Below are 20,305 nucleotides of genomic sequence, written 5' to 3'. Positions count from 1 at the left end.
CGCGAGCGCTTGTCGCGGGGTGACGGATGGCGTAAATGGAAAACAAAAAAAAGTAACTTACCATAATACTCACGATATTTTAATAAAAATATTTATAATCAAATATAGAATAATATAAAAAATATTAGATTATAAGCAAATAGATTAAATTTAAATGGGATAATAATATTGCGAGTTTTTTTAATAACAAATTCACTCCTATTGCTGTGACTTTTTAATGATAAAAATTAAAAGATCTACATGAGTACCTCATTTTAGTTTATGAACGCTCTCGATTTTGTTTGCACCACAAGCCATTGTCACGATTTCGGATCACAAGCCACAATAAGAATGTCCGGCGCGGGCACAAGCTAATGCCGGTTTTATGCGCATATTTGAATACATAATGCAAGCTTCAGATATAAACATATTATTGGCCAGCTGCTTTTCGGGAATTATAATACCAAAAAGGTCATGAATAAGAAAAAGTTTTGTATATTAAAAAGGTTTCATATGAATTAATGCATTATTTATTGGACACTTAGTGTTGTAATTTTATAATGTTTTCAAGTTAATGTTCACATTTTAATGGAGTCGATAGTACGTAATAATGTATTAATAAAAATGATTTCAAGTAAAATTATCTGTTATACAAAATAAGTTATTCAAAAACTGATTAGCATAACATATTTGAGAATTTGAAAACATGATGAAGAATTTAGTGTTGATGACAGATGAATTAAATATGGCGGCTGAGGGCTCCGACCGTTTGAGGTCGTTGGAAATTGTATAATTTTAAAATTATTACGTTTATAACATAAATTTCGTTTTAAATGCTTAAATCTTGAATCTTGGATGGATAAAATTTTGTTTATTGAGTAATTTTGTTAAATAGATAATTATTGTAATTATTGTCTGAAATAGAAAAAGGTATTGTGTTTTATATAAATGAGATAAATTGCCAAAACGTTTTTATTTAACTAAATAATAAAAAAGTGTACGACTGATATGATAAATTGTCCGACTGCTTTTGATATGAAATCTAACACGAAGCCCTGTATAATTATAAAAATGTCATAAAGGTTATAAAAACTTTTTAATTACGTATTAAAAATGTTTCCACGGCTCGCGGGTAATAAACAACTAACGGTCGCATCTTCATAAAAAACGAGTGCAAAGGCCGACGAGACATGTTTTATTCTATAAAAAATTATAATGTCATACCAAGTGCTGCGTTTGCCCTTATTAGTCCACTTGCCAGGCAAGTCTGGAATCACTCATGCGTGAGATAAGTGATATTACACAACCGTCTATAGGATCCACTGCATCTCTAGAACCTTGTTACTATAAACAAACTTCTCAATTTGACGTGGTTATACGCCACTCGGAGTCCCATCTTAAGCGTCTAAATTAAAAAGTAAACTATCATATTCTATGAAGTGAGTTATGAGCGACTTTTAGATTAAGTCGGGTTACAACACAGGGGACGGTTCCACCGAGTGGTTCCATCCGCATCATTGCATCGCTGACATGTTTTGTGTACTTGACAATGTGTTCGGGTTAAGGATATGTATTATCTATAGACAAGTACAAACAAAGAGAATAATTTTTAAAATAAGTATACAAAATAATTATTTGAACACTTTTAACTTGATTATTTCGATGCTTAAATTAATAAATCGATTATACACGAACGTCATACTATGAACCAGAACAGCGTTTAAAAAATTAATGAATAGGTACTATAAAGTAAAAATTAGAACCTACATTATATATTAATAGCCTATCTTTTATCTATGTTATAAGTATTTAGCGATGCGCAATGAGTCCTTATTGCATTTTAATAAAGTTTATATTAAGCGTTAAATGAACGCAGCTACTTCCGCGTATACTGTGCTCGCATCGTCATGGGAACCGACGCGCGGCTAAGGATGGAAACTGGGCAAAAAATATAATTGTCGTGTATATTAATTTTATTACCTCACGCAATAATTTACCTTCGCAATTATTATCTTTGAAAATGTTTCATCTGTAATGAATACATTGTTAAAAGAATAGTAATATTTTATGGAATTTTAAGAATAATTTGAATAATTTTAAATATAAATTGTAAAAGGTATTTTTTGTTGTAATTTCGTCACGGTTAAGGAAAATATCGTGAGAAAAGCTACACGCTTTTGAAGAAATTCTAAGGATTAGGTACATATATATCCTCCAAACCGCAAAGTAACAATGTGACAGACATAAATACTACTCCTTTAATTAGTGAAGAGGTATTTTTGCTCAGTAATTAAACGTCCACTAAATATCATTTACGTATATATTTTTTTAAATTTATTATTGTCTATTTTATTTTAAAACAAAAGTACATATTCATTTAGAATAAAACGGATAAAAGGATTAAAATATGTTCAGATAAATCTATGCGTAAAGATAATCTAAACATTCCATAATGATATTTTAAGTCCATTTATTAATAAAGTTTTCTTTAAGCAACTATAGCGATGTTCTACAGTATCGCCAACCCTGTACGAAGAACTTTTCACAATCTATCTTTCTAGGTAATGATTATCATCAAGCTGTCAACCGAGTAGTAAATCGTAACATTGTGGACACTTCTCTACCGTTACTTTACAAATCAAGGTACAATCCGATGGACAACACAAGACAACCACGACCAACTACTAGCTTAACAATAAACACAACATTAGAGACAATTGCGGCTTAGTATTGTGCGTTTAGTATGAATAAATTGAATTTGTGGACAAGTAAAGTCAACGGTAACATCATAGGGTAATCAATATCAGATATATATGACAAAATAAATACAATACAATTCTTCTGACTACAAAAACAAAGTCTATTTCATCATCATCATCATTACAGCCTATACAGTCCACTGCTGGACATAGGCCTCTACAAGTTTACGCCAAAAATAACGTGAACTCATGTGTTTTGCCCATAGTCACCACGCTAGGCAGGCGGGTTGGTGACCGCAGGGCTGGCTTTGTCGCACCGAAGACGCTGCTGCCCGTCTTCGGCCTGTGTATTTCAAAGCCAGCAGTTGAATGGTTATCCCGCCATCGGTCGGCTTTTTAAATTCCAAGGTGGTAGCGGAACTGTGTTATCCCTTAGTCGTCTCATACGACACCCACGGGAAGAGAGGGGGTGGATATATTCTTTAGTACCGTAGCCACACAGTACAAGTATTATTAAGTAAGTCTATTTATTGGTTGTATAAAGAATATGTACTTATTTTTATATATTTATAAAGCTATATATTACTACTATGCTATTAATTATTATCACCTACAATACTTTGTCTGTTTGTCCTAAAGATTGACTGGTAGACACCGATAGATAGAATACCAACAGACAAAACGCCCTTTTGTTACAACTTTATCTTACTTTGGTTAATAAAGTGTTGTAATGGAAATATAAAAACATTAAATAATGAAAAATTCATTAAAAATGTCCACAGAAGAAAAAGATGATACTTTTAAACGAAAGTTTAGACTTATGTTTATTATTTATATAGATAATTTAATTAAACTTACATTGGTTACAAATGAAATAAACGGATATAGTTTTAGTTGAAAAATTACAAGTTCATGATTATTATCTGCCGATTTATGCGTCACTCGCGCGTGCCACTGTGGTAATGATGTTCGGTAATGATCATCGTGATTTAAATGGACTTAGTTATTACAATTTATGTACAAGTGTCCTGTTAATATTTACTTACGATAAGTATTATTTGATCTTACATTTGCAATTAAGAGAATCAATTAATGAGTTACTTTGTAAGTAGTTATTAAAAAATTATTGGTTTAATTAGCATCCGAAATTGCTTTAATGGTCTATTAGGACTGTTGCCTGAAAATTGCTAATGTTTATGTATTTAAAACAATTAATTGCCTCTTAGCACATATTGACTTTTTCGTATTATTTTATTTTATTATTTTATTATATTTCAAGATGAATTAAAATTTGTTTCATTGCTTTTGAAACTCATAATTATAACATATTGAAAAATCAACTTACCCGGCATGCAGACACATCGGAAGGTTCCAGGGTCATCGAGACAAGAGCCATCGTTCCTGCAAGGGTGACTCTCGCATTCGTTCACATTGGTCTCACAGCGCGGCCCCGTGAAGCCGACAGAACAGTTACAGGCGAAGGAACCGGGAGTATTCACGCAGATACCGTCGTGTTCACATGGTGATCCTGTGGGCATTTATTGATATTTAAGGCATATTTCTGATTAAAGATCAGCAAGGTTTGTTTCAAGAGATATTCCGTTTTTTCCATTCACTAAACCTAATATTGGCTAATTGGAGTATTAGTTGAGTCTTTGAGATAACGGCATGATTTTGTTTTAAAATAAATGAAAGCAATCATAAATAGCTAAAAATAACGCGTACTAACCCTGTTCACACTCATCGATGTCTTCAGAACAGTCCAAGCCCTTATAACCAGAAGCACATGAGCAAGTGTACGATCCGTTGATGGGGCTCGTGTCACAAATAGCGTCGGCGTGGCAAGGATTCGATGTGCAGGCGTCGTCCAAGTGGCAGAGGAGACCTAGATATATATTCATTTTAATAAATTGATCATAAATGGTACCAAAAGAATCTAAGCTGTTAGATGAACATATACTATTAAAATCCAAAACAACATAGTAAATACCTAGGATATCTTTAACAAAGTGATAACAAGCTAAACGACAATGTGTGAAATAAAACAAAATCTATTATAAGTCCTAAAGTTTATAAGCGAGTACTGGAAACTTACCAGTTTTTCCCGGAGTACATTTACAGTAGAACGCTCCAACACGGTCAATACACGTAGCACCGTTGAAGCAAGCGGCGCCAGCACAGTCGTCGATGTTCACAGAACACTCAGGACCCGTCCACCCGTTCACGCAGATGCAGGAAAACCCACCAACAGAGTTGGTACAAGTAGCACCATTCTGACAGACAAGAGGCCTGTTGGAAAAGGCACGAAATTAGATTATGAAATTAACAAGATGAATGTCATAGCTACCTATTAAAGAAACTATATGATCATTGCTTTATATTTGCCTAAATAGAGTTGAAGAACCCATCTTTTTTAAAATATGCAACAGTTTAGAATTTCAAAATTAAAACGCTATAAAAAACTTTGTTTTTTTTTGTCGTACGCCAAAAGAAATAAGGATAATGAAAGTGTTTTTCCCGAGAGTTATTTTACACAAAGGCACCGACTTATACAGTCTGAAATTGTTTTCAAGCGCTTTAAATATCATTTATTAGGGTACATTTTTTCGGGTAATTCCAGAGGAACTTACACGGTTAATTGAAGATTTTTCGACTTATTTTTGAAGAATTTGGTTCAAAAAATTAAGTAAAGTTGCTGGCTGGTATGCTTGAAAACAAATTTAATCCTAAGTATTAAGTAAAAGGCATTTAACAAAAGAGGTCATAGATAAGGTAAATCACAGTTTCACAACACAAAGACCCAAAGGCTAAGTTCGAACAGGCGTGCCGCGGGCGCGTGCTCTTGCGCATGTTATATCTGATCTTAAAACGACCAATAATACTGGTTACATTAGAAATCGGGATGTAAGATGAAATAAATTAGTATTGCGAAATTCTTGCTAGAGCGTTTTCAACCATAATTTAGGAAACAATTGTAAGTACATACTTATGTAATGCTAATTAATAGACGTACCTATAGAGATATCATATGATCCGCTATATGCTTACGCTGTCATCTGTTTTTAAGGTACAGTTGTTTAGATACATTTGTTTCTATTATTCATTATATACAGCTTATTTAATACAAACAATTATAGTTTTTAACAATTTAAACGTAATTAGAAAAGGATAAACATTGCTTAATAAAGTAAGCCATAACTTAACTCTTTCGAATGATTTACAGCGCTCGAGTTTAGACACCAAGGGACGACGGTAAATATGTTACGAGTCAAAGGAGTTGTAAATCAAATGGTGACTTTTAGCTTCAATGCCTTTTTACTTGTTTGTGTTCTGTCAGAACGTAGGAACGATTTAATTTTCACACAGTGAAATGTTACCTGTGAAGTCAGTCAAGTGTATTCAGGTTTATAACATGAATTGTTTTTCTTATAATGATCGTTAAATGATCAAATGAGGAATTAACTAATTACGTGAAACTAATGACTTACACAAAGAAAAAGTTGTTATTACTGTTAAACTTTAAAATCAGTATGGTTTATAATCTTAGATGGATAAAAATTAAATTCTTTTTAGTACTTTTTTGTCGCACATTACATACACCATGTCAACCAACAATAAGAATAGCAAAGTTTAATAGATTGAAATGATTATTTTATTTTAAAAAACTTTTACAGTTGCCGATAGTATTAAACTTCCTAAGTTATAATGTTTAATTTTATTTTATAAGATAGGAAATGTAGCTAAATTCCCTTTAAAAAGGGTATTCAAAGGGAAGCCTGCAATAAAGTCCAGTAGCATTGACCTCGACACGGAAGGCATTTGCCATTACTGTCATCATCGTTAATCATACGTCGTTTTACCTAGGCGAGTTTAAGGGCTTTGTCATGTGCCTTTGTTATTGTATGTTATTTAACTATACAATGCTCAATATTTTATAACAATTAATAAATGGTGTACATGGTCGTCGAATTAACAAACAAAAACTTATAAGTAATCACAATTCACTATAAATCACTTTTTTCCAGTTTTACACTATACTATTTATATACTTTTTTATTGATAACTAGTAAAAAAGCATTTTTAAGCTTAGTAAGTTGTATTGGCAATGTCGTGTATGTTATAGTGTGCTGTAACGTTCCTTGAAATAATTTGGTAATTGTTTTCAAGAAAATATATCCCGTAGAACTTACATAATATGCAATCATCTATAATTATAAGCAACACAGGCTTAGTCAAAGCTCAGTACGATTTATTACCTCCGAGAGACTACCGGCTTCTTTGCGTACTTTCATAATGACCGCACCCAGGATTTTGCAAAATTACGTCTTAAAATGTCGCGATATTGCAAGTAAGAAATTGCAATAATTAGTCAGAAGTTAAGCGACAAAAATATTAACAATTATAAAGAAAAAAAAAATGTTTAAATTCAATAAACGTCTTAAAATTGTTGATTTCAATTCCTAATGCAGTTTGTCCTGGGAAGATTTTGGTGCAAAACATAAGATTTAAATATCTTGTGAAGAAGCGGAACGATATATTACCTCTTGGTTCGTGACAAGAAACATCCATATTTCAGATCAATAAATTTTGCCAAAACGAGAACAAGAACAGCATCACAATGTCCAACAGCGGTGACACCACACAAGGAAATAAATGTCGATAAATAAATAAACCCCAACAGACGAATTGCTCAACACAGTGTCATTCTCGAATCGAATTTACGACACGGACAAATGGAAAGTCTAGCTGGAATAATTACATTTCAAGCTAGTCACATATTGTTTTGAAAATATGGCTCGTAAAAAGTTTTAATTATACAAACGGTATAGGTTCTATCATATACCAATGCGGTGTTAGCTGCAGTACTGGAGGAAACTATTGATTACCATGATTAATGTTCAGATGATAAAACTAAATTGAATACCGATGGGCTACCGCTGTCAGTAACAAATGATCACGATGGAACACTTGTAATGGAGACGGCCTCTTCCATGTCATCCACGCGTCGTCGGATATTGCTTTTAGTTGAAATATTCAACATTTAAATGAATTGTAGCAATAACGTTCCGTGTATTCGTCTTCACCTTATCTTTGATGCTTTGAAAGCCGAAGCGCTATTAGTGTGAAACTGATTGTTTGTCATTTTTTTTTTCTGTTTGTGTTGTGTTGTGCTCTGTCTAGTTTTTAATTATATCGTTTTTTGATTCTCTCGCTTGTAATTAAATACAACGCTTCATTAACTAGTCGATGTACTTCGACATTGTTAACGTTATCGATTCGATCTTTAATTTCCATATAGCTACTTCAAAAATATCTATTTAACCATTCAACGGACGTAAAATATCATCTAAAGAGTTTTCACCTAATCCTATTTACATTACCAGCTACTGGATTCAGTATCGACACATCTCTTATCTGAAAAGCGTCGGTACTCGTTTATTTCTATTGAGTTCCCGTGATAATTATCTCACAGAGGGGAATCGATTCGTGTAATTAATAAATAACTCAGTATTAACGGGTTGGAAGTGTCGTTCATGAATAAACATATCGACTTTCTCGCTGTCGGTATTTAAGTAATGTTTGTAGGAGTAATTTTGAACTCGGTACATTTTTTAGGTACTAGGACTACTGTAACGGTTACTCTTGTTTACTCGAGGCCAACTGTAACTTTGGCTGTTGATTTTGAATAAGTACATTCTTCTTTTCTGTTCAGAGATTGAGTCATCAGTTTCACGTCGTAATTATTAAAAAATATTTATATTTTAAACTGAAAGATTTGTCACGGTAACGCTTTTTTTTCTATAAATTAAAAGCCAGCGCCTCAAGTCTTTAAATGTAATTAGTTGATTTGAATGGTTAAATGAACCATAAAGTTACTTGAAAATTGGTATAACTGTCAACTCATAATACAATTTTGTAGTTTTGGTCAACAAAAAAAAAATTACAAATTTAAAACCACTCGTAAAAAATAAGTAATAGAATTACATAATATTTTATTAAATTATTACCATCGTGTTTATGGGTAGTAAAAATGATAATTCGAGCGGCAATAAAATGTCAGATTTGACATTATAAAGTCCACACATCGCCTCGTAACGGTCGAATAGTTCTACAAAAATATCGATTAAATAAAACCGATTTATGTCGCTGTTATAAAACACTAAAACATTTACGATGTTTGTATCTCACTATAAAATAAAAAATAGATAAAAAATTTAATTGTACCCACGCAACTGAGAATATATAATGCATCGGTTGTGTATGCAAACATATACTAACACTATATCTTCGTGACTTCACGATTCCCCAAAATATCTTAACACCTGAATGAACATTCGAACCTACAAAAAATATTTAAAAAAATACATAGTAATTCGATATTGCGCACGCATTCATCAGTTACCTTTTACGTGCCAGCGGACCGGATAGGATGACATTATCCCCCTTGAGATCATTGTAAATAATAATCAACCTTATTGTAACGTGATAGAAAACAAATTAGCATACAGGCAGAGGAACTAAAAGGCAATACTCTCGAAATAAGAGCGGAAAAGAAGGTAGAGCGGTTAAGCAGTTTCGACAATTTTAATCACGCGTTGCATTAAATGAAAGTTATTGGAAAATGAGTTTTATCCCGTTGCAATTAAAGTAAAATTATTTACCAGGAGTAAATCAAAATATTTGTTTATAAAATTTCGGCGGGCGGTCTGAAAGATATCGAATTTTAAAAATGGTTAAGAAATAAAAACTGTAACGTGGAGTAATGATTTTTAATCTTCTTTTTCTTTTTATATATTAATATAAATTGCTTCTAAAAGCTTTATAAGACTAACAACTTGTTAAAATGTTAAATTGAAAAAGGTAAAAGTGTACTTTTCTAAAATCGCTTTGATTTTTTCTATTAATTACAAATATAAAAAAATAGGGATTAACGTTTCACAATACCAAGCAAATTACGCCCAATAATTTTACTTACTTCTTTACACCGAAAATACTATGATATAGTACTAATTAGTACAAAAAGAGGGTAAAGCACTGTCTTTTTTAACATTAAACTTTCGTAAGTTTAGACATTTAAAATCAAGGGAGTGATCCAATTAATAACACGTTTTAAAATTATAATTATGACATCAATAATTCATTCTACACTCTCAAATATGAAAGGTCATTGACTGCTTGATGAGATAATGACTAAGTTCGATATTCGATTTTATGCGAATACGTCATTAGACTAATTTAAAGACACCAATAAAAGTCGCTAGTTTGATACAGTTTATGATAAAGTATTTTAAAAGAAGGTTTTAATGTCCACAGTAAAAAAAATAACAAAACCATACCACCAACAAGTTTCAACATTTTTAAACGTTTTTGGAATGTATGAAACGAATTAAAAAAATTTTTTGGGAGACTGTTTATGAATAAGTTTTTAAGCTATCTATACCTATGTGAGCGCGCAGAGCTGAAATAACGATAAATAAATTTCAAACAAAGTGAAGGCTATCAAAATGAATTCAATTATTTTATATTCGACTAAAAAGTATGTGTAAAAAGCTTGAGTATTATACAAAATGGACAAAAATCGTCGTAATTGTTCCAAATTATACGTAAGCGATTTGTGATAATTCCTCACAATCAATACTTTTTGAACAATCAATAAGAAAATTGTGTCATACTTTTGTCCGTGAAAATATTTCGGCGAACAATACGGCTGCAATTATTTAATTGTTTCATTCTCAAATCGTCATTATTCCTGTGTAAATAAGAATCAATATTATATGCTATAATTTTTTATACTTCTCAATTATAAGTACTGTAGCTATTTTTACCTTGCACAGAATTTTGTCTTAAAAGTGTGTTTCATAAACTTGAATCTTAGTCCATTGTAATAAAGGTGAAATTAAAAGTATGTGATAAGCAGGTGTTATTTTTCTTTCCGTTTTACGGCTAACTTGTATAATCTTGTTTGTTATTCGAAAAGAAAGTTATCTTAAGTTATGTTAACATTTAAGTTGTTTATAGTATCATGATAAACAGTTACCTTAACTAATATTACAAGGTGGAAATATTCTAGCTTGTAAGCTATAAACTCTAAGTTTTTGCACACATGTCGCAATTTATCATTTGTCGCTTAAGTCACAAGCGATAGTACAAGTAGCCGTCACCATATTCGTCTGGAACGTCGCGCGTCGCCAAAATATAGGGACCAATATAGGGAATATCAAAATGACTATCGCGATCAGTCCGGTAGAATAAAGTATTCAGAGTAGGTAACCGTGATAGTTTAGCTTATGTGTCAGTAAGATTTATGGATGCATTGGTACAGCGGTCACAGCACTGGCTGTTGCACTTATGGTCACGAAATCGATACCCCACTCATTTCAAACACTTCTATAGTCCATGCAGTTTGCCGTGTTATGGGCATTTGTTTCCTGTGTATTGTGTGTTTTCAGACCCTCGACAAATAAGTAAATTTTACCGAGGGCCGATGACTTACCTCAAAGCACACTCATCGACATCAGTCTCGCAGAGTGTCCCGGTGAATGTCGGCGGACACTCGCAAGTGTACGAGTTGAGCCCGTCGATGCAAGTTGCTCCGTTCTGACACAAATGTCCGGGACAGTCGTCGATGTCGATCTCGCAGTTCTGGCCTCGGTAACCTTAACACAAACATTAAAGAATTAATTTCTAGTATTACTGCTACATCTAACTGCTACGAAAGCTACTGTAAAAAATTCAAATAACTTCCATAAAACTAGGTCACTTAAAAGTTCTAACGTATCCTAAGAAAAATAGGACATATGGCTACGATGACGGAATGCTCACATCTGCTCACCAAATCCATTATAAAATACACCATATCCGTTATAAAAAAGAATAGTTCTACGTTGACTTACAGAGTTACTACAGTAAAAATATGTTAACTTGAGTCATATTTAAAAGTCATCGATGGAATATTCTAGCAGATTCAGGTATTGTCGAATGTTCCAAATATTTATTTCAGTTATACAATATATATAAAAAAAACTCATTAATTTAGACTATTTTCCTTTTCATCGTGCACTTTAGATTTAATATTAAATACCAATAAGGTTTCAAGAGCTTAAGAGCAAGAGTTAAGTGCTGTGTGGCTACGGCACTAAAGAATTTAGCCACCCCCTCTCTTCCCGTGGGTGTCGTAAGAGGCGACTAAGGGATAACAAGGTTCCACAACCATCTTGGAACTTAAGAAGCCGACCGATGGCGGGATAACCATCCAACTGCTGGCTTTGAAATACACAGGCCGAAGACGGGCAGCAGCGTCTTTGGTGCGACAAAGCCAGTACTGCGGTCACCAACCCGCCTGCCCAGCGTGGTGACTATGGGCAAAACACATGAGTTCACGTTATTTTTGACGTAAACTTGTGGAGGCCTATGTCCAGCAGTGGACTGTATAGGCTGTAATGATGAAGGTTTCAAGAAAAATATTATTTAACCACTTTTTTACAAAGACTTACTAAAAATTTATGATTCGAAATAAAAATTATTAACTAAGCATGCTTTAAGTATGATCTTATGTAACCTCTTTCTTAGTAAGTCTATATATCATCTTTTAAAAATTAAAATAAAGGTATAGTAGAGCTAGAATTCATAATCTTTTTAACGTTGACAAAAAAAGAGAACATAAATTGACGTAAAAATTATTGCTAAAAATACAGTTCAATACAAAGATGTTTGTGTATAAAAGTGTTGAAATCCATCAACAACAAACGATACACACACGATTAGCAAGTCGGCAACTCATTACCTTCATTAGCCCAACCGTTCCCACGCGCATGTGCGCTTATGAGAAAGCATTTAAATCTATAGGCGGGAAAAAAACTCAACGTAAACACGTAACGTTCGAACATGTGCATGTGCTTCGAATATTGTTTTTCTATTTTACATGTTTATGACTATCAAAAGTATGAGGGTTTTAAAAAAGTTAGTCAACTCTATGCGTTCTTTTGTATCATTAATTTACCTTAGCAAACAATCTGATCTCAATATTTGCGCAGAAACAACTAAACAGTTTATTCTTATTATTATTTCAAGCATCATTTTAGGCAAATGAAAGAACTATTATCGTATAAAAGTTCTAAAATAATCATCTACAACGAGACAACCAAATATTAAAATAAATAAAAAAATATCCATAAAATTACACAAACATTGATTACTTTAACCCGTAAACCCGATAGAACATACAATAAAATTGTACTATACTCGTATCATTTACATCTCTACCGAAATAAATACACACCAAAATCACTTCAATTGCCATTGAGATAGAAACCAAATTCCTCTATAAATATATTTTGATAACAAATGAATATTCGATACATACGCTACATTATGCAGGATAAACTTTAAAGTTGTGTTAAAGAGTGTTTAGTTATTGAGTTTTTGACAATACGATTAACATAAGTATGTGTGAGTGTGTGTTCGCCCTTCTTCCCATATACATTTCCATAAAAATTCTCATACACAAGTCATAATTACTACACGGAAGCTGTGACTTCAACTCAATATCTAGGGCTGACTGGCCAAACTAGTATTCATTTTTAATTAACGGAAGTTATTGAACATACGACGTTTATGTACTAATTACATATGATATAGATACTTTTTCTAATTCATGAGAAACTGTCACTTTCGCCACCGGCATTAAAATTTGTGTACGGTAATTATTTAATATGTTTATTAGGTTAGTACGAAGTCTAGTAATGAGTTTTTTCTAGTATGGTGTTTAATTAATCGTATTGAGGTTTATATATTGATATTTTAGAAAAGTTTTCGATTTATTACGTAATAAGTATTTATATACAGTAAAGTTAATTAGTTTATTTGGATATGTTAAGTATTTCATAGTTTCGAAAATTAAAACGGATGTGAATGCGAGTCAAATCTTATTCAAATTGAAGTGTATAAAAATTTATTTTCGACACATACCTAGATAATTTACTTAAAATCAAAATAATGTCAAAAAAGTCAAATTTAGGCTTTGAATAATATCGTATATTGAATTTTTTTACTTTTAACTATTTTACATGTACTCGTAAAATATGAAAATTATTATTATTGCGGTTATAACAAACAGGTCGAACTTACAATTGAGCAATTAAAACTTAAAAATAATTAATAATATATTTAAATTATTTCATTACTTAACGATTGACAACCCCGAAAAACTCGTTTTTAATTTCTTAACATCTGTGCTTAATACGTTTGTCCCTTGACTTTAAAATAAGTTTTAAATATTATTATACTACAGACGAATGATGACAAATTCATTTATTCTTGTGACAAATGTGTGAGCAGTTTCTTTTTCATTCAGTACATGGCGTCATACCATGGATTTCATGCGATTAGGTTTAATAGCCGTGTTCATTAAAAAAATAAAATATTCAGTCACAAAAAAATATTTCGTTTTTTTATTAGATTTTGAAATGAGAAAATAAAAATAAAAACTCAAATTGTACGGCACTGAAAATTTGACATTGTTTAAATTTGATATTTAATTGAATGCAAATAAAATATATCGTGTTTTATTGATTTTTGAATTAAAACAAAAAAATCAATTAATTAAATTCTACGGCACAAAAAACTTGATCGTTGTTATCTTTTATCTTTGGATCATGAGAAAAAGTAAAAAAAAAAACAGGATGCACCCGTCACGTGACTTAATAATGAAAATAATGAACAAATGTTACTTTCGCAATAAGTGCAAAGGTAGCGAAACAGCTCATTAGACTCATTAGCCTTGTAATCTACGAAAATTGTTATAACTTTGTAATATTTGCTATTCTGAAATAAGTTACAGGACAATAGCCTTTAAACTTTATAAATAAGACCGAAATTCGTATAAAGAATTTGGTGAGAAAGTGTCTCGCATCCGCAACGCTTACGTCACAATTTTATATAGACCGGCGACGGCGCTTGCGCATCTTGACTTCATTAGCTTTAGTTACGAAAGCTTATTTGAAATCTTATATAAAAATAATTTTTATTATAATTTATTTAATAAAACTACATACTATGCAATACGTGTAACGAAATATTTAGGCAATGAAGAAACAATAACTCAATATAGTGAAATAAAAATTAATTGCTAAATAAAATGAAAAAAAAAATTGTGTTCGTTATCACCGAGAAGTTTAATTAACAAAAATTACAAAATATCAATATTCCCGGAAAAAAAGCAAATATAACGTTACGAAGATTACAGGATCAGTTAGTTTAAGGTAAGTTTAAAAGCTATAAAATTACACCACATTTATGTTAAATTTTAACAACATTTATAAGTGTCCAAAAACTATAATAAAACTATCAACACTTGTATTAAATGACTCATCGCTTAAAGCATGAGAAATTAAATCTTAAATACCGCTTTATTTGACGATAAACATGAATTGATACAAACACAATTATGTATGTAAGTATGTGCACTGGTGTTACCCGTCAAACAAACATCACTTAGAACGCCACATGTTCTGCCTCGACTGTGGGAAGTGAAACGGACTCCTAATTCATTGATTTACCGTAACATAAGTAGCGAGACTACATTAATTATATAATTTAATAATTACTAAAGCATGGTGGTTAATTTTCATATTCGGTTTTCGTAAAAATAAATAAAATAAAATAAAATATATTTATTATTAGAAATGAGTGAGTGATATAGAAGTTTCCAACTGTTTCACGCAATAACTACCAAGTTAATTGCAAGAAAAAGTAGGTAAATAGCTATGGGGTCCCCCATAAATACACGTGATTTATATCCTGAAATTTCCATTGGTTTATTATTTTAGAGTGTTAAACCAAAAGGCATAACTATTTTGCGTCTGTGCTCTAAAATACGTGACATACTACAAACTATAAGTCTAATTAGGTGTTATTGAAATTGATTATATTTATTTATTTTCCATTCTAAGTAAATTGGCTGTACATATGTATATGTGTGTTTATTTTCAAATGAAGACATTAAAGTCACATTGTTGTCATCCTATAAAATGTTTCATGCGTTCCAAATAACAACACAGTCTTCGACTCCACATTTTGAGACATATTTACGACCGATCGACGCAATATTTTTCGCGGCATGATTAGCACTGTGTACGCTTGACCGATACATAAATACTCCTATTTATACGATGTTGATATTTTATATTGCGCTTTTAGACTAGCGAAGTCGTGGTCGCCTCGAGCAGAACACAGAGTAGCGAACGGACACGCAACGTATTTAATGTGGAGTTTTTGTTTTAATTTATTTATAGATACTTTTTATGAATAAAGAAGTCACGATAAAAAGGGGGTAAATAGCAGTGTACGCTATAAAAACATTATAATTATCATCATTACAGCCTATACAGTTCACTGCTGGACATAGGCCTCCACAAGTTTACGCCAAAAATAACGTGAACTCATGTGTTTTGCCCATAGTCACCACGCTGGGCAGGCGGGTTGGCGACCGCAGTACTGACTTTGTCGCACCGAAGACGCGATATAAAAACATTGTTATTACTAATTAGGACGCCTTTACTTTTTTTTGCTTTCTCAAATAATGTCATATTATGCACCTTTTCTTCTTCTTCTTCTTTAGGGCTAATAACCTTTTAAGGACGGGTTTATTTGAGAACTTAACTTTTTGACAGCTTATTTTACAGAACGTTCTGCGTTTTCTTTATAGCATAATTAGGCATTTCATGAATTGTAAAACGATTTGGAATCTGAAATTAAATATTGAAAATAACAATAACAATACACTGCAGTTCGACTAAAAATTTTATTTAATTTTTTTTTACATTCTTTAAGATTCTTTAAAGTCTAAAAGATAAGATTTTATTCTAGACAATTCAATTTAATTTTAATCAAGCATTATGTCTGTAATTTTTAATAGTGAACGTACCTAATAATTGACATGACTTAATAATCATTCACAACTTTTATTAAAAAGATTTAATATCTTTGATACGCATAACTACTAAATTATTATTAACAATTTATTTTCCAGAGCATTACTTTGCACTCTCTGCCTTAAAAGTTAAAACTATCTGGCAAAATAATCGAATGATTTACATAATGTATTGGTTATCTGAAACAACGTTGCTATTCTCTGATTGCACTCTTGTGAAACAGTTCACAGATAAAATATGTGAGAGAAAAACTTTAAGCCTACTTGCAAACAACATAAATATAAAACCTCCATTGTGAGCAATTAAAATAATCTACACCGACATATATTAAAGTTTGGTTGTCTTTCGAAGTGTTAATTACTATGTTTGAATAAAAACTTGTTATTAAAACTATTTATTTGTTATATATAAGCATGAGATGTACCAAACCTACCTTTTTTTTTTTTTTTTTTTTTTTTTTGATATCGCAGGGTAACCCATTTACGGGTGATATCCAGAATGCCCGGGTAGGCAGTCCTAGACCGTATGTTGGCTTAGCACTTGGGGGTGCACTACCGACCAAAACCCCTGCGGGAGCCTTCAGCCGCTTTAATTGGAGGGTCCCGGATCTGCAGGCAACAGGATCCCTCCAGCGACAGGCTGGCCTCGGCGAAAAGACCAGACTTCTCCTCCATGGGACTGTCCGGCTCACATCTGAACAATCCCGACGACGCCATGTCTAGCAGGACCGGGTTCCCATCCCGGCCCGACACGGGCACAGGGGCGTTACTGGAAACGCATTAAGTAGCGCCTCCTACGCACCCCCGTTCGTCGCCTGCGGACGGAGGCCTTGTCGGTGGCCCCCTCTCTCATCCGCTCGTCGTTCTCCTTCTGGGACATTACTGTCTCGCAGAAGGAGACCATCGCCTTCCAGGACTCGTCGTCGCCGAGCATCGCGGTGATAACGCTCGGCAGTGACAAGTCCCCTCCGAGGACTGTCGTCAGATCGCGACGTAGCGCCGCCCATCTCGGGCACACCTCGAGGGTGTGCTGGGCAGAGTCCACCGCCGCGCCACAATCGTGACATTCAGTCGTCGGCTCCCTTTGGGCCGTCCGACACAAGTATTCACCGAAGCAACCGTGCCCGGTGAGAACCTGCGTCAGACGGAAGGTGAGGGGTTTGCGCTTGCGGCGCATCCACCGCTCAAGGACCGGGCGCAAGGCAGCCGTTACGCGTGTGCCATACGGCTGCTCCGCCAGGTCCTCCCCCCACCTCCGCATTAGTGCTTCTTGCCCCACCTGGCGCACCCGTAGGATCCCGTCCAACGTGGGGTTCTCACCGAGAGCCCTCCTACCCGAGACGTATGAGTAGGTCTCGGCAAGGACCTCCGCCACGAGTTCCCACGGGGGATCGCCGGCTAGAGCAGTAGCTGCAGCCCACGATACCGTACGGTACCCCCGGATCACCCTCACCGCGATGATCCTCTGCGCAGACCGCAGCGCGGCCTTATTCCTCGCAGTGAGGCGATCCGCCCAAACCGGGGCACCGTACGTCGCCATACTCCGGCAGACTCCGGAATATAGCTGCCTGCAGGCGGCGCTGGGTCCTCCGAGGTTCGGGAGGAGTCTGCCCAGTGCACTCGCCACCTTCACGACCTTCGGTCCCACCACAGCGAAGTGTGGGCCGAAGGTCCACCCTCCGTCAAGGATGAGCCCCAGATATTTGATTTGGGAGCTCATCCTGACCCTCCCCTCTCCAATCTGTAGGGTAGCCCCCGGTGGGGGTCCCTTACGTAGTACCAAACCTACCTACCTAACCTAACCTAGTGCCAAAAGGAGCCATAGTCTGGGGCGGCATTCTGGGAGGAGCGGCACAAACCGAGTACGAGGGGTGGTACAAGCCGAGAACTAGGGTCGGCAAAAGACGAGCATACATACTAGGGATGTGAAAATGCCACTGTATATAAGCGTATTTTCTTCAGACCTATCATCCAATGAAGTGGCTGACATTATTATGTTATCAACGTGTTATTTAAACGTTATCCGTGTTTTAAACTAATTTGACAGATACACACATAGTTCAATTCTCCTACAGTTGTTAGTCAGATTCAAGAAACTGCGTCAATTTTATAGTCTATACTTAAAAAGTAAACTTCCCTTTGTCATAATAAAAAGATATTTTAAGTGTTACGTATTAATGTATATTATATTTTCGATGTCGTAATATACCGACAAAAGGTATTATACGTCAAAAAGCTATAAACAAAATCCAAAAGCCTTCAAATTATGAAAGTAGGCAATTGTACAATTAAAAATAAATCATTTAACAGAGCTATACTTAACTCAAAAACAATTTTGATAATTTATCAGAAATCAACATCACAATACCAATAATAATAATCAATATTACATAATCGACTAGACGACCCGCCCCGTTTCATGCACGTTTATGTTTATTTCTTCGCTCTCATGATTCATTGTCTGACATTTTAGCCTATTTACCTTTTACATATAACAAGCTTTCTTAACCAAACTTATAAACATACAACCTCCTTTACTTTATAATATTAGTAGCTGTGATTCACGGTTTCACTCGCAATAATTTAATGAAGGCTATAGCTTTAGCATATAGTCTTCCTCGGGAAATGGGTCTAACACAAAAATAATTTTTAAATTCAAAGCAGTATAGATATTTCCAACTAAAAAACAGAAAAGTATCTTTGGCAACCTACCTATCTAGAAAACCTCTTAAAACCAAATCTGAAGTCGCTAATGGTATAACCTGATAATATCAAGACAAGTAAATGTTTCAAAGTCAAAGGTCACGCACAAACCATTAACAGGTGTAAACATAATAGATCTTTTAACGTACTTATTTTTTTTATCTTTTCCACAAAGAAGATATATATCTTTTTTCGTTATGTATAAAATCCACTTAGATATAAATAAGTGCTCTCACGAGTTTATTTATAATAAAATTTAACTGAGGTAGGGCATAGCAGAAAATTTCCTCCTCAAAATATGGAGCAACCCGATCGTACCCCGAATTTACAGAATATCACAGCTAAATAATACTGTTTTTAAGCAGTATCGTGTTCCTGTTGATAAGAAAGGTGACCATAGCTCCTGGGGGGAAAACTTATAAGGATAGTTAACTAATATACAATTTTTTTTCGATTTAAATGATTTAATAACGGACAGTCATGAATATTCATACCTGTAAAAAAATTTGAATATCTACTTGACACTTTTCAAAAGACGCAATTCTAAAAAATTGCTTCAAATACAGAATGCCAATCATTTGGGCGCGGAATCATAAGATATTATCCAACAACAAATTAACTGATTAATTTAAACTTGAGATGAATTGTTTGCAAGGTTTTTCTATCGATTATGTCAATAAGAAATAGGTGCCAAATCAGAAATTACGTAAATTTTAAACGACCGCCAGCAGCATGTTTGAAAACACGACCGTGTAAGGTAAATAAAATCCGAGTATTTGACACCATTTAGCTTTTAACCTTGATAAACAATTTAACGGTGATCTTTGCTTTGATTATCTACGTGTCGCATTACAAATCTATAATTAATAAAAAAATTGCGAAAAAATAATTGAGAGAATTGCTGAAAAATAAAATATAAATATTTAATAGATTTACAAAATAGTCTGCTCAAAGTCAAAAGGTCAATATTTTTTTATTATTATTATTGAAGTTA

At 33.7% G+C, this 20,305-nt stretch overlaps 1 protein-coding gene across 1 annotated transcript in view; it reads right to left on the bottom strand.

The window, feature by feature from the left end:
* The window catches only part of LOC123666223 (neurogenic locus Notch protein), a 131,786-nt gene that overhangs the window by 21,367 nt on the left and 90,114 nt on the right, over nucleotides 1-20,305 (bottom strand). Inside the window, exons 5-8 of the mRNA XM_045600410.1 lie at nucleotides 11,173-11,335; nucleotides 4,774-4,967; nucleotides 4,408-4,563; nucleotides 4,024-4,206 (exon numbers count right to left, since the gene is read on the bottom strand). Of these exons, the coding sequence (XP_045456366.1) occupies nucleotides 4,024-4,206; nucleotides 4,408-4,563; nucleotides 4,774-4,967; nucleotides 11,173-11,335 (696 nt within the window). The remainder of the gene's footprint in view (nucleotides 1-4,023; nucleotides 4,207-4,407; nucleotides 4,564-4,773; nucleotides 4,968-11,172; nucleotides 11,336-20,305) is intronic.

This window comes from Melitaea cinxia, chromosome 2 (genome assembly GCF_905220565.1).
Source record: "Melitaea cinxia chromosome 2, ilMelCinx1.1, whole genome shotgun sequence".
NCBI lineage: Eukaryota > Metazoa > Arthropoda > Insecta > Lepidoptera > Nymphalidae > Melitaea > Melitaea cinxia.
The sequence above is the reverse complement of the archived record's forward strand: the minus strand, read 5'-3'. Positions and strand labels throughout refer to the sequence as shown.